The following is a 14728-nucleotide window of genomic DNA, read 5'->3' as shown; positions in this document are numbered from 1 at the left end:
AAACAATGCTGCTCACGCAAATGAATGTCGCAGTTGTGCAAAATCTTATGAAACGCTGGGAAGAAAGACGACGGAGGACACGGCGAGGCCGTGTTAAGAGATGCAAACGCGCCGATTTTCACTTGCATCTGTTTAACATTACACCCCGATAGTAGCTATTTGATTACAGCCAGCTGCTCACAGCGCAGCCCCAGAGGTTAAACTTGCGCGGGTTTTTTTTTTTTTTTTTTCAGACAGGAAGTGATACACAGATGCCCTCACTGGGATTTCTCCCGTCTTAGATCACTGCCACATGTCACATGTTGAAGGGAATTTGTTATTTAGAGGTCTTGCCCAAAGAATAAAAGGTATTTTTAAAACTTATCATTCGTAGGAAACCTTTTACAAACAGTGTCTGTAAAAGGTTTAATCTTCTGACATGTATCTGTTTTATTACTCTCAAATAAAAGATGGGATCACAGGGATTGATTTAATCTTTTTTTATTAAAATAAAAAAAATTAGTAAAGAAAAACAACCACATGGAAGTAATTCTGAAAATAGATGTAGAAAATACAGCCACACAATCAAAGCTTTAGTGGAGTCTTAAAAATGAGTAAATATTTTATAATAAATATTTTATGCTATATATTTGAAATTACTTTGTAGAAATCTGTTGTAAACTATGTCTGTTTTGCACCCTTTGACAAAGCATAAGACGGGAGGAATACCTTGTAGAACCCCCGTATTTATGCACTTGGATGTAATGATAAGCACTTACAGTATGTGAATCAGTGCTGTCATGGTGTGATGAGCGATCAGAAACAGATCTGTCACGCTGCGCTGCCGTCAAGCTCAGAGTGCGGCCTGGCAGGCTCCAGGCTGTCTGGCACGGAGTTTATGTCCTTAATTGAAATTGCTGCACTTGGCGCTGCCCCGCCGAACAAGTCTTACAAATGGCATGTTTCACCTGTCAGCCGGAGGGCCGCCACCCTCCCCCCGCCGCTCGGAGCAGGGCCGGCTCTTACTCCCGCTCCTGCATGCCAATTCCTCAGCCGGTGTAGTGGAGGGTATTTGCATGGTCAGCATGTCAGCAGATCTACGAGCCAGGCCGAGTCTGTGAACTAAGATGAACCCTCACTTATGAAAACAAAAACGCTTCATCTAAACAAAATCTACTGGGCTTTTTTTCTTTTTTGTTTCAATAAAAGCTCGACTCTCCGCTTTTGTTTCTCAGCTTAGGGAGCGCTCACACTTGGCAGATTTATCTAATAAGAACCAACTTTAATATGATTCCTCTGACAATGCAGATCATTTGAAAATACATTAAACTCAGTGTGTAGCAAACAAGCAGAGCGAATACAGCTCCCTGAGCGCAGTCGATCCGTTCAAATGATCTTCTGTTATGAATCAGTTGATGAATGAATGAAGCAGATGCAGAGTGTAACGGACGTCATCCTGCAGCGTATCTTCGTGCGTCAAACATTATACCCCAGAGTGCATCTAGTGTGTAACGTTGTTGTGGATGCTGAGAAAGTTCATTTACAGAATATCAGAATATACATAACAAAAAAAAAAGAAAAGAAAAGAAACCCAGCATGTCATTTGGAAACCTGTAGTGAACCGGATTGAGATACTCATTTTCTGCTGCGCTCTGACTCAGGAAGCTGAACCGAGCCTGGAGAAACTGCTTCAATCAGTGAAATTACGGTGATAAAGGAATGACTCCTGACTTCAGTTTTCAATTAACAGATCTTGCTGAATAGCCTTTAGCTGTCAGCGGCACGAGTCTGAGACCGTTATTACTCATCTTCAGCTCATTCTTCAGAAGGATGAGAAACACTTGAGCTCATTTATACACCCACCTTTTAGTCCAGAGTATATTTTGCACTGATATAGTTTTTGTTGTCCAATAATTAAAAGACAAGATAAGAAAAGGAAAAGAAATAGATTTTTTTTTTTTAATTCTGTTTGATTGAAGGATTAAATTGTTAGATTTATATGAACATCCACTAAAATCATCAGATCGATGTGTGGGTTCAAATTCTCTGACAATATTATCTTACTCAGACCCTCACATCATATCCAGCTTCATTAAGCCTACCAGTGTTGGAGGAGTTCCGAACAAGAGTAATCAAACTTATAGTTTTTATCTTTGCATTACCTTTCAAACGGCAACCCCAATGAAGCGTTCTCTTAATTCCATCCTTCCATCATGTGGTGACGTTACGTGACACAAAGCCTCAACAGGCTGTAGACTGCGACTGGACCATAAAGAACGTACATCGCCTCCTCATATTTAATTGTAATTTCAATTTCACGATGCCAATCAAATCAAGTCGAAGCGTTTACGCTGTCATTTTAATCAGATCTTTGGTTAACGGGATTACTTATGGTCCCTGTGTCTACAGCTAAGAAGTCAATTCCACTTGCATCAGATTTTTCTTTTGACCCTTGTTTTCAGACGCTTATTAGGCATGACGGGGACAAATAAATCTCCAGCGGAAGCATGTTGAAGCTTCAGCAGAGGGAGAACACTGCGGTGGGTTTGTGATGCACTGATGTGGGGAATGAGGAAGCTGGGGAATATTGTAAATGTGCAGAAGGAGGCAGAATTTTTCCGCGGAATAACACGATTTAATGGTATTCAATCTACATTTTTCTGTAATTAAAGAACAACTACGGCTGATGATTCTCAAGTCAAGGTCTGTGAGTTTTCACCGGGCGCGGGGCCATATGCGGAAGGTAATTAACTCCCAACTGTGCCTGTGACTATTTGTTTTAGCTCAGCATTCCCCCTCATTATGACAGTCTAGGTAGGCAGGTACACCATTTAGCCTCATCTGGGCTGCAGCGGCGTGTTCTGGAGCAAACCTTTGTTTTCAACGCAAAAATCTCAGCGTTGCCTTTCTGCTGAATCTGTGGTTTTGATAATGACGGTACACCAGTTCAGCGTCACAGAGGTGTCTTCAACCAAACAAGTAGGATAAGTGACAGAGATGGAAAAAGGATCTATATATAGTGCTAGTGAAGCTGTTTGTGTGCAGAGGAAGTGGGTGCACAGTGCAAGCATGATGCTGATTACACGCCCACACACATCACCCGTTCTTGCATTCCTTGAGGCTGGCATGCCGCAGTTGTAACAGTACAGATTCATTGTTCTGCGTCTTGTTAGGAGATGGAAAACCTGACCAGGTGCTTCGGAAGATGAGTCTTATGTTAAACACTGCAGTTATTTAGAAAGAGAATACTCCTACACACTGATTTAATGCAGGATTTGTGTCTTGAAAGATGTCCTATATGTGTAGGAAAGATGTTTTCCCTGTAACACTTTATTTGAATGCATCATTTTGCCGACATATTCAAATTGCACTTGAGTATAAGTTGCATCACGAAGAGGAAATAGAACATATAACTGGTGTAAAAGACATATTTATTTTTCCACACCTGGACATAACTGCTCTGTTGATAATCCTCGGCCAGCAGCTCGCAGTTCGAGAACCATCTATGAACTGGAATTGTGCTTTTTGTGATTTCTTCTTCACGCTGGCAGTTTTCACTGCTGTCCTCCAGTCACTCACAACTTCCTTTGATCCTCCACACTCTTTCTGATGCTCGTTTTCTGTATGTTGTTGCATTTTTCTCTGATTTTAAGCTAGTATTCTGCTTTGTAGCTGTTTGTTTTTTGGCTTGTGCTGTTGGTTAAATATAATAGTAGTAATTCAGTTTTCTCTGGAATAACTGAAACACAATCAAGATTTTTTTTTTTGAGTGGCATCTGTTTGTCTCACTTGGTATATTTTCATGAATAATTCACTTCTTCAGATAAGTTGATAAAATATGAACTAAAATATTTTTAACATGAGAAGCCAACCAAAAACAAACAGATTTGCAGAAGCACTGAGCGTGCGCATGGCTACAGCATGGACGAGGATGAGGAAGTAAAATATGGCGGAGTGCTTCACATTCCTTTGCCTGCAGCTCAGCAGGTACTCCGATACTCCAAACGACAGGTGAGCACAGACAATGCCCTCATTCAGGAAGCTGAAGCTCGCCGACCTCGCCCCATCAGTTCTGACCATCGGTCTTTTAAGCCACTTTATCCTCGTCAGGGTCGCAGGGAGCTGGATAGGGGTGAAGGCGGGTTACTCTGGATGGGCTGCCAAGAGAGACGGACCGTCACAAACACTTCTGAGTATTTCTATCAGCCGTGGAGAGAATCCTGACCTGCTGCTGCACTGAGTGGTTCTCCAGCTGAGAACAACCTGCAGCAGGTGGTGAGGACTGGGGAGCTCATGGCAAACAGACAGAAACCCCTCCGCACAGACGTTTACATGATTGATCCAATACAAAAGAATTGCATACTGTAGCTTTTAAACGCTTTCTCAGTATGTTGAATCAGTTTCTGATTCCAGTATGTTGTTTGTTGCTGTTTGGAAATAAAATTAAATAGTATATGTAGTTTAAAAAGGTAGGTTGTCAGAGAATAAATCGCATGAGAAGAGTATATAATGATCAAATCTGATATTTTGAAGAATTTGAATCTCGATCCAGTCTTCCATCTTCTTTTGGACTCTGTGTGCTATTTGCAGCAGTGGAAGTGGTTTTGCTTATGTCTCACAAACGACTCTTCAGAGAGCAGAAAGATGCCGCGCTGCAGCTGAGACTCATCCACAGTCCCTGCATCCGTGCAGAAAGCAGGCCTCTGACGTCTCTGTGCACGTGCGTGTGCGTTTCGGGGACGTCTCCAGCGGGACCGAGTGACAGGTCTGGACTTCAGTGGGTGGGCGTGGTCGGGCAGCATGTCATGTGTGACGGCGACGCCGCCCGAAGGCTGGGCCCGGCCGGGCCGGCTGCCCGCTGCAGAGGTGGAGTTTCCTTCCTGCAGAGCTGACCGGGGCCGAGCGCGGCCCGACCCACCTTGCCACCAACATCTAGCCACACTGCAGCGTGACTCTTCAGGCTCTCATTGTTCCTCTTGCTCCTAATCTGTCAGATTTGATTTATGAAGCTACTCCACAGATTTTCATTTGTGCTATAAAAGCTCAGACTCTCTGAGTTTAATGCATCCACATTTCCACGCCCATGAGCCGGTTGTGTCAGCACAGGTCTAATGATCCCCTGAAATGCAGCTTGGGTTTGTTTTTGTTTTGGAGCATTAATCGTCTTCCGTAAAAAGCAGTTGCAAAACTTTTCACGCAACAAATTGATGAAGTTCAATCAGTAATTTTACCTCAACTTTACAAAACCATTTCTGACGTCAGTGCTGCAAATGCCTCGGGGATTTTTCCAGGACAAGGTGTGATCAGAAGAGCTTTCGACCTCACCTGAGCGTCAGCTGTTTCCTCATGACAGCTGTCCAATCTTTTCACAGAAATCTGTCGAGAAACCTGTCTGCCTGTTTGGTTTAGTGGATATTAAAAAAAACAAAACAAAGCATTGACGTCACAGTTTTTTGAGATAGAACAGAAAGATGCAGCAGATTTTACGGATTGATTTTTCTCAAAAGTTTTTATTAAAAAAGTCTTGATAGAACCTCGACTCAGTGATTTACAGTTTCATCTCATATTTCAAAATGTGAAAATTTTTGTTCCTTCTTCTTTTTTTTTTTTTGTTCTTTCTTTTATGTCACCAAACATTTGTAGGAAATGAAAAAGCAGAAAATTCCATATTGGAATTTTTTACTTCAGATGAGTGAAAGATTAGCATTTGTTTTGATGATGAAACAATGTTTCAGTTCTTCCTATTGAACTGCCTCCGGAATAAATAAGCAATCACATAATGTGTTGAAGAAAATATGTTTCGTTATTTAAATCTCACTTCATTTGGTTTTGAGGGTTTTTTTTCTCAGCCATTTGAAACTCCTGAAGCTGACACTCTGCTCTGGTAGCGGAGTTGTGGGCGTTTCGCGACACTCTCAGTCGACTGTTTAAGGCGCCTGTTGAGTTTTATGAGGTCATGGACCAATGTAACGATTTTTCAGCCGTATTACTGGACGTGACTCAGGCTGGCTTATGTCAGGCAGTTATCGCTCGTCCTCCTGAGTCATGTTGTCCTCCCACATCGAACTCGTCACTCTGCGGCTGAAACCCGGCCCCGGCCCTGTTAGCGCTGGCGCTGCGAAACACCCTCATCTATCACGGGAAACGGCTCTGAGACAATCAGCCCGGCCAGAGCGCGGCGGCTACGCCACCCATACGTGTGAGGAGGTGAGGGAGGAGGGTCGGGTGGGAGAGCGGCGCTGGATGCGGCTGCCCGAGGTCGACAGAATGGGAATAAGAACGGACGTCACGTGCAGCAGGAGGATGGAAGCGGCGGAGGGAGGGAGAAGAAAACACTGAGGCTGATTTTCCTCCTCTTACTGTCTCCGTCAGTCCGGCGAAGCACGTTGTGCCATGCACAGTAATACTGATGAATTATTGAACAGTGGTGAGTGGAAGTGACACCGGCCGCCATGCTGCCTCGATGCAGAGCGACGGGAGAGTGTGAGGAAGAGATTACCTGTATCTCCTGCAAGAAAAAGAAAAAAGAGAGAGAGCTGCAAGTGAGGGGAAAAATAAGTCGTAAGAGGAAGATGGACACCTCCATACTCAACACACACTGGATGTTTTTCTTTTATAACTCAGTTATTTGTATAACTGCATGGTTGTTACAGTCAAAGTTTAATTTAGCTCATTGCTGGAGTGACATGGAAATTCGGGTGGTTTTAACGTTCTTGCGACGGCTTTGTGTTCCAGGGTGTTGGTTCGACATTCCCTCAGCACTCCCCTCAGCTGTCGCCACTTAACTAGTCTCCTAAGAGAGCAAAGAACTACAAAACATGGGAAAAATGTAAAAAATGCATGACTCCTCCTCCTCCTCCTCCCCGCTCCTCGGCCCCACCCTTCCCCTTTAGGTTACCAAGACACCAGAACTTTATACCGGAATGAAAGAAATCAGGGTCGAGTGGTGCGACTGTTGTGACAGCTTGTAAAAGTGTTATTAGCGTGTGCTGCAGCTCGCTGTGGAAACCCAGGCGGCGGGATGATCTAATTCTCATTTGTTGTGCAGGTGTCTGCAGACGGGGTGTTTACCTCGGGTCTGCGGCGTGGTAGTAAAGAGGTCACTCCAGTGCTATTTCAACCTAAAAAATGGGGGGGGGTCGTTTGCCGTCATGTCTCTTTGTTTGGAACTAAATTGTAGGAATTCACTTTGCGCCGTGTCCCGTAGAGGTAGTTACAGTCGTACGTCCTGGAGTAATGATGAAATAAAGCCTAACTCAAAACAGACAAGGGTCATAACATTTGTGTGTGTGTGTGTGTGTGTGTGTGAGCGGCTGACACACTTCACGAAGCGCACAAAGGAAGTGGAGGATTGCCAATGAACAGTGGATGTTGTAGAAAAACAGCACCAGAGGCACAACCTCTCGGTGCGTCATTTGTTGTCTCATTTGTGGGATTACTCAAGAGCTTCTATCCTCTCCTGCACAGTCATTTTGGAGTATATTGGCGGTTTTTTTTTATTTATTTAAAAAAAAGTTATTTCATTTTCTGCAGGGCCATAACATTAGAGCGTACTTGCATTGTGTACTTGTTTGAAAGACTAAACTACACACAAAAACTTCAGACGTTTGGTAGCTTGTCTGTCATTGCAACTATTGGAAATCCGTTTGTTTTCAGTTTTCAATAGTGCCACATTTGTAATGTGCGTGCACTTGTAGGATGAGCAATGAGTAATTTAGCTATTGGTTTATTAACAATTAAGCTTTCGTAGCATGTGGACGAATCTCACACACACACACACACACACACACACACACACACACACACACACACACACACACACACACACACACACACACACACACACACACACACACACAACAGCCTGACACCTCCTCATGGTTGTTGTTGGTCTGGTCACACTGCTGTGTGATGGATGGATGGATGGATGGATGGATGGGTGGATCTATAAAAAGGTTAATTTAAATTTTCCATGTATGTAGTATATGCAAACTGAAGACAGCAAGACAATAGAACAGAAAATTAACAATGAAATCTTTGTTTCCTTATTGGAAAAAGGAGTAGGAAGAAGAATACTCTTTTAATTAGCAGAATGTGAGCATTTCATCAGGTGTAGAGCCAAGATGTACACTACATACTATCATTGCATTTCTGCATAATGATATGAGATTGGATCCTATTCTGCAACCAGCATTTGCTGCATGGCAGCCAGTGTGAGTGTGTTCTATGGCACGAACGGGACGTGTACGCTCTCCCCAACAAGTGTTGAATGGAGTTGAGGACAGAACTGCCAGGGGGCCATTCCATCCTCTCCACTCCCAAATTCTAGGGGTAGTTAAGCCCCACGCTGTCAGGGAGAGATCTGGTACAAGGGAGAGCAGAAGCTCGAAACAAGAGTCGACTGCAAAGAAAAGCCAGTTGAAATCTGGCAGATTTCCTTATTTTTCATGCCTAGTGTTTCCACAGCTTGTACATAAGCCGGACACGGCTCTGTAGCTTATGATACTCATCTGTGTGTGTTTTATTCATTTCTTACTTGATAAGCTGACAGAAAATATTTACCGTCTTTTCTTCCTCTCTTGCAGTCGTACTTTGTCACTGACTATGACCCCACAATCGAGGACTCGTACACTAAACAGTGTGTGATTGACGAAAGGGCGGCCAGGCTTGACAGTAAGTGCACTTCGCTGTGCAAACATGGCCGGACAGAACTCACACACACATATACACGTATGTAGGTCATTTGTACATTTCTGTTACACTACTTTGCACTTGAGGAACTGATTTCAAAAGTTTGTTTACCCTGAAACTTATTGTGTGTGTGTGTGTGTGTGCGTGTGTGCGTGTGTGCGTGTGGCGCTCTCTAGTCCTCGACACGGCTGGACAGGAAGAGTTTGGAGCCATGAGAGAACAATACATGAGGACAGGGGAGGGTTTCCTGCTCGTCTTCTCAGTCACTGACAGAGGAAGGTAAGTGACAGTTTTCATCAGGAACACATCCACACACACACACACACATACTCACTTCTCTTTCGTTTTTTTTTTTTTTTTTTTTTTTTTTTTTTTTTCTGTTTGCACATCTTTGTTTGCTGTTCACGGTTACGCGCTCTTGTTTGCGCCTCCTCTCCCTCTGACTCTGTTAAAGCCACAAATCTCGCACCAGTACTTTCACTTGTTGCTGCCTCCGCTTCCGGGTGTTGCTGTTGGTTTTCTTGCCATTTTCTTTTGTTCTCAACACTTCCTCCCTTATCCTGTTCTCTTGAACTCACCTATGCGAGCGCCTAGCGTTCTATTTAAAGCTCACGTGCCGTTTGTCTTCACATACATGCAACACTTAGATGATTTAACTTGAGGTTTGGAGCTTTTTGAAGCCTTCATTCCAGCCTGTGTGCACTAACAACAAGTGTGGGTGTGTGTATGTGTGTGCACTACTAACACTTTGCTGCACAAACAGTCTTTTAACCCTTTAAATGCCACTGTGGAGCCAAACTCTGTTGCACACTCACTTTATCGTGAAAGGTGCATCCCAGAAAGTTGGAATATCAGTAGCTGAGTTTTAGATGAGTTGATTCCACAGGATCCATCATCTGGTGGTGGTTTGTGGTCAAGAAGGAAAACGTTGAACAGTGTTGAACCAAATATGCCGCAGTAGCGTTTCCAGTAAAGATAGCAATGCAACGAATTTATATCCTCATTTGAAAATCCACCCACTAGAAAATGATGAGTTTGTAACGCTGGTATAATTGCATATATTGATGCAGTATGACCAAGAATGTTTTAATGCATCAGAATGGTTAATTTAGGAGATATTGTGGAACTTTACTAACCCCTAGAATATTTGAGGCCAACCAACCATTCATTTAAGTATGAAGCAGTGGTACAAATAGCAAATAAAAACTGTTCACTTTTACATCAGTATCTTCTTCAAGCATGTAATTTCACTCTTGTTTGTGTGAGATTCACTCCATGTGATCAATTCAGCTATTTTCTTGGTTATAATTTGCTAACAATAACATCATAGATTAATATCCCAACATGTTTTCTGTATTTTTGTAGCTGGTAAATTCATTTTAACTGATGAAATCCCTGCTTCATAGATATATTTCTTTTTCTAATGCTCAGAATCACTTTAAACATAAATTCTTTTAGAGGTAAAATGGATCAAACTGACAATGCAGTTAAATGAGCTAAAAAAAACTTTGTGTACTTTCTGAGACTTTATAGAAACTTTGTTGTTTTACGTTCATGTTTATTCTTCACTAATCAATCTCACGATCAGTTAAAAACTGCAGTAAATATTTATTCAAAAGGACTTCCAGATACTGCACACAATGTGAGTGGGGTTTGTTTCAATTAAAAATCTTTATGAAAAATGTGGAATCAAGACATTTTTATGTAAAATTCAGCTTATTGATGAAGGTCTGGGAGTGTGTTTCCAGGCTTTCTCCATGTCATTGTGCCTCTGCCCTGCAGTCCCGGCAGCTCCGTCCCTCCCCCCCAGTTACACCCCCTCCCAGTGTTTATGTTGTAAACAGCCTTTCCTTCCTCCATTTATATTAGTCAAGTCTTTCCAGATTTACTAGGTATTCACCAGGCTGTCTGTGGGCCCGAGGCTGGGATGCCTCCTGGGCTGGACTCGACCCCGTTTTACCCCCACATATTGACATTTTTCTTTGCTATTTTATTTAAGATGTGCCATCGCATGCCATTTTGTATCGCAGTAGGATGGCAGTCAGGTCAGTGCACCAACCCTAGGTGTGTGTGTGTGTGTGTGTGTGTTTCACGCATAGTGGAGATGACTTTTAGTTCCGCGCTGACATGCTCAACCCCGCAGCCTGATCCACAGTGGTGATGACCGCCAACGTCTGGGGTCTGATGCTTCTGTTTGTGTGGGTGGCGGTGGGAGGTGGTTTTGCAGCACAGCCGAGAGGTCTGTTGCATGTGTATTTTTAGATGAATCTATGCATTACTACGCAAGAAGGCATCTCATAACCTGTTTGTTCAAAAAAAAAAAGCACCACTTAACACCGTTTAAATGTGATTTGCAGCTTTGAAGAAATCTACAAATTCCAAAGACAGATTCTCCGAGTCAAAGACAGAGACGAGTTCCCGATGATCCTTGTAGGAAACAAAGCAGATCTGGAACTGCAGAGACAAGTAAGTTCAAAAGATTGCAGCGATCTGAACCCAACGAGTGTCAAACATAAAGCTGTTCTGGTGATGCGAGGCGATGACATGAAGCAGCTTTAGCGGAGTCGACAGTGGGAGTGTTACAGCTGCAGCTCGCCGCCGAGATACAGCAGGATGCGAGTGGAAGAACAAAACCGAGGCAGCAGACAGCATGAAGCCAGGAGGGGAAGATGGATGAAAAAGGGAGTGTAGTGTGATGAACTGGTGAATATAGCGGCTGCCGGTATCCAGTCAGTCGTCACCTCCAGTGAATTTATACCGCCCCCTTATGGTGGAAGACAACCTTACAGTCCTGAGGAGCTCAGAGCTATCAAAGCCTTTTCTTTTCTTACTTTAATGCACAATTTTTCCATAGAAAATGAAAGCAAAGCAGAATTATTACTTCACAACGCAAAATGTATTGATAAATTCATTGAAAAACATGTTTACATTGATGTTATTCTATCTGTCTCTTATTTCTATATTTTTCAATTTTTTATGAAACTGTATAGACCAAATTTCCAACTTTATTTTTGCCAAGATTGTATTTCAAGAATGTTCACTGAATACAATTCAAATCTGTGACACCCAGCTCATTAAGGCGATGTGCTCAATTGTACATTTTTTGTTTTTATCCTTCTGTTACTGCACACACTCATTCATTCATGTGTCTTTCAGTCCCTCACTAGAGGCACAGCTGTGTTACGAGGACGATAAAACCAGATTTCAGCTGCTCCTCAGATGTAATCTACATAATAATTAAATTGCTTCCGTTTTGGTGCGGAGAGATAATATTGTCTTGGAATGCACTAAATTATTAAAAGGGAAGGAGCTGCAAAGGAGAGAAGTGAAGGGCTAAGTCAACCGATTGAGTGGATCAATACAAGACAACGGTGTTGAAGCATCTTCCAATAATTCATCCTTTTATTTAATTGAGTTATATTGAATATTTTATGTTCTGTTTGACCTGATTGTCTTGTGTTTTTTTTCCCCACTGTTTTCAAAATGTGTTGTATTATAGATGAAATCTAATGTGATTAACAGTTTGTCTTGCTCAGCGCTCAAGATCAAAGAAACAGTCAAAGAGCATGTGTGTTCGGTGAATTGGCAACTCGAGATTAGCCTGTTTCATAAGGCCGTTGTTGAGAATACTTCCTCTCATTTCGTTTGACTTTGAAAGTTGAGCTCATCATTATTCTGTTCTTTACTTTCCACAAGGTAACCCAGGAAGAGGGCCAGCAGCTGGCCAGACAATTAAAGGTCACGTATATGGAGGCTTCGGCTAAAATCCGAATGAACGTAGACCAGGCTTTCCACGAGCTGGTTAGAGTAATCAGGTATGTGCTTCTCAAGGGCGTCCTCTGCATTCAGTTCAAATATTGGCATAGTATCAATATAGTATCACCTATTAATACTTATTCTGTAGCCTCATTTATTCCAAAAAAAGCAGACAGAATAAGGCATGATGGGAACATGTCTGCAACTGTCCACTGTGTCTTGACGGTTTCTCTCACTCTGGAATGCCAGGAAATTCCAGGAACAGGAATGTCCACCGTCACCGGAGCCGACGAGAAAAGAGAAAGACAAGAGCGGCTGCCATTGTGTGATCGTCTGAGTCAGCCTTATCACTGTAACTCATGCAGCTACTCGACCGCCCCGCCCCACTCTGCCTGACATCGCATCCGGAACGGATGACTGACCGCTGCCTTCTCCACGTGCATGACTTCAGACGGCCTTTTCTGAGATACTCTGACCAGGATCCGCTGTCCCCGGGACATCACTATGGACAACTGACAATGCCAAATTTTAACACCACTCTACCTTCAGCCATAATCTAATTCACATAAGAGAGTCCCAACACTAAACATTGCCTTCTAAATCAGCCTGAAAAATTAATGTTTTGTACTCTGATGGACTTCTCTTGCCTTCTAGTGACATTTGTACTTGCTACCGAGATTGAATGAAAACTATATATCCAGAATGTTAATTTAGTTTCCAATGTCTGACCAGAGCAGAGAGATTATCTTATGAAGCTTTGTGTATGTTGTGCCATATCCACTTTTATTCCCATGTGCTAATCTGCTACTGTACATATGTGACATTTGTTGTGATTTTCAAAGTGTATTTCTAATGACCTATTAAATCACCACAGTACAGTGTGTGAGGTTGAGTTTGGTTTTACATATATGAAATTGAATATATAAAGTATGTATATAAATCTTATGCCTAGACAGCCCTTAAAGCTACAATGATAGACGTTTCTGGCATTCTGCAGTGGATTTCTTACTCTTTCTGTGGTTCCTGCTTTCATTTCATTGCTAGATATGGAGTGTTCACTGTAATTGATGAAGTCTTATACTGTAGTTTGAATGATTTTCATCTTCTTCAATTTCCGCAAAGTATCAGGAGTAGCAAATACGTCTGAATTTCTTTCTTCAAAGGTGGCGGTTCAGTAAACAATGAACTTTGTGCATTTTATCAGATTTCTAAGAAGCAGTAGAGACACAATTATTGGTAGCATATTGTATAGCTTTGGAAAAAAAAATAGAGTGATTTCACATAAAAAGGGTGATCACCGTATATTAAACTTTTGAAAACTAATGTAAACAGACCCATTATGTGCAAGAAAAAAAAAAAGATGCTTTAGAGCTCAGTCTGGTTTAAATCATTCCAGTGTAACACATTTCTGTCAGTCATTCAGTCTATCATACCGCGCAAATAACTGATACACCATTCCAGTGACACAGTGGCAATGTATTTGTTTTATGTCATTGAGATACTCTGTTAGACGCATCTTCTCCCCAATCGCCTCGTCAGTCAAAATCCAGGAAAAATGAAAAGGATCGAGACCCGATCGGCTCATCTCCGAGACATGAACTGAGCAGACCTGCCGCCCGAGGAGCTGCCGCCGCCACAGACAAAAAAAATATCGTTCTGCCTTCCCTTTCCACTTCTGTACTTCTGTTCAGGCTTTCAAATGAAGTACCGCAGTTTGTTTTTCATATCATCGTCTTGTAATATACACAATGACAAAATCAGATGATGAAGTAATAGGACTTGATTAAATGTTTCTACTCTACTTTTATACATTATTTTCTTATCAAACTAGTTGACAAGTATTTTTCTATGTTTATAAGTGAATACATGTTCACAGCACAGCTGTGTATATATGTATAAAGAAGAATATTTAATTATCTGGATTATTATAAAGATGACTGTTGGCCAAAATTTGAAAAATTGGATTCTTCTCCCAGATGTGACCAAGAATGTTTTTCTTCTAATTGTTGCGTAATGATGGAGAATATATTTATCTAGAGGTGTTTATCGGCATCTTGAAAGACAAGAGGGTTTTAGAAAAGACTTTGGTCTTTTAAAAGGAGCTTTAAATCACATGAATGAAATAAAAATATAACCACCAAGATTTGACATACCCATTTCCCAACCTAGTGCAAATTCTAGTGTTCATTCAGATCATACTGTTATTTTTTTTTCTTTTCTTTTTTGTTTTTCTTTTTCATCCTCAGTGTGTTTTGCCCTGTGTTTAGCTTTTGGTGCTAAAATAAAATCTGTCATTGAGCCA

The 14728-nt window shown here is 41.9% G+C and overlaps 1 protein-coding gene across 1 annotated transcript in view; it reads left to right on the top strand.

The window, feature by feature from the left end:
- rras2 (RAS related 2) overlaps positions 1–14728 on the top strand; it is a 28270-nt gene extending 13542 nt beyond the window's left edge. The window contains exons 2-6 of the mRNA XM_030089406.1: positions 8565–8652; positions 8847–8949; positions 11028–11136; positions 12367–12485; positions 12676–14728. Of these exons, the coding sequence (XP_029945266.1) occupies positions 8565–8652; positions 8847–8949; positions 11028–11136; positions 12367–12485; positions 12676–12763 (507 nt within the window). The 3' untranslated portion in view covers positions 12764–14728. The remainder of the gene's footprint in view (positions 1–8564; positions 8653–8846; positions 8950–11027; positions 11137–12366; positions 12486–12675) is intronic.

Source organism: Salarias fasciatus, chromosome 1 (genome assembly GCF_902148845.1).
Source record: "Salarias fasciatus chromosome 1, fSalaFa1.1, whole genome shotgun sequence".
Classification (NCBI taxonomy): domain Eukaryota; kingdom Metazoa; phylum Chordata; class Actinopteri; order Blenniiformes; family Blenniidae; genus Salarias; species Salarias fasciatus.
The sequence above is the reverse complement of the archived record's forward strand: the minus strand, read 5'-3'. Positions and strand labels throughout refer to the sequence as shown.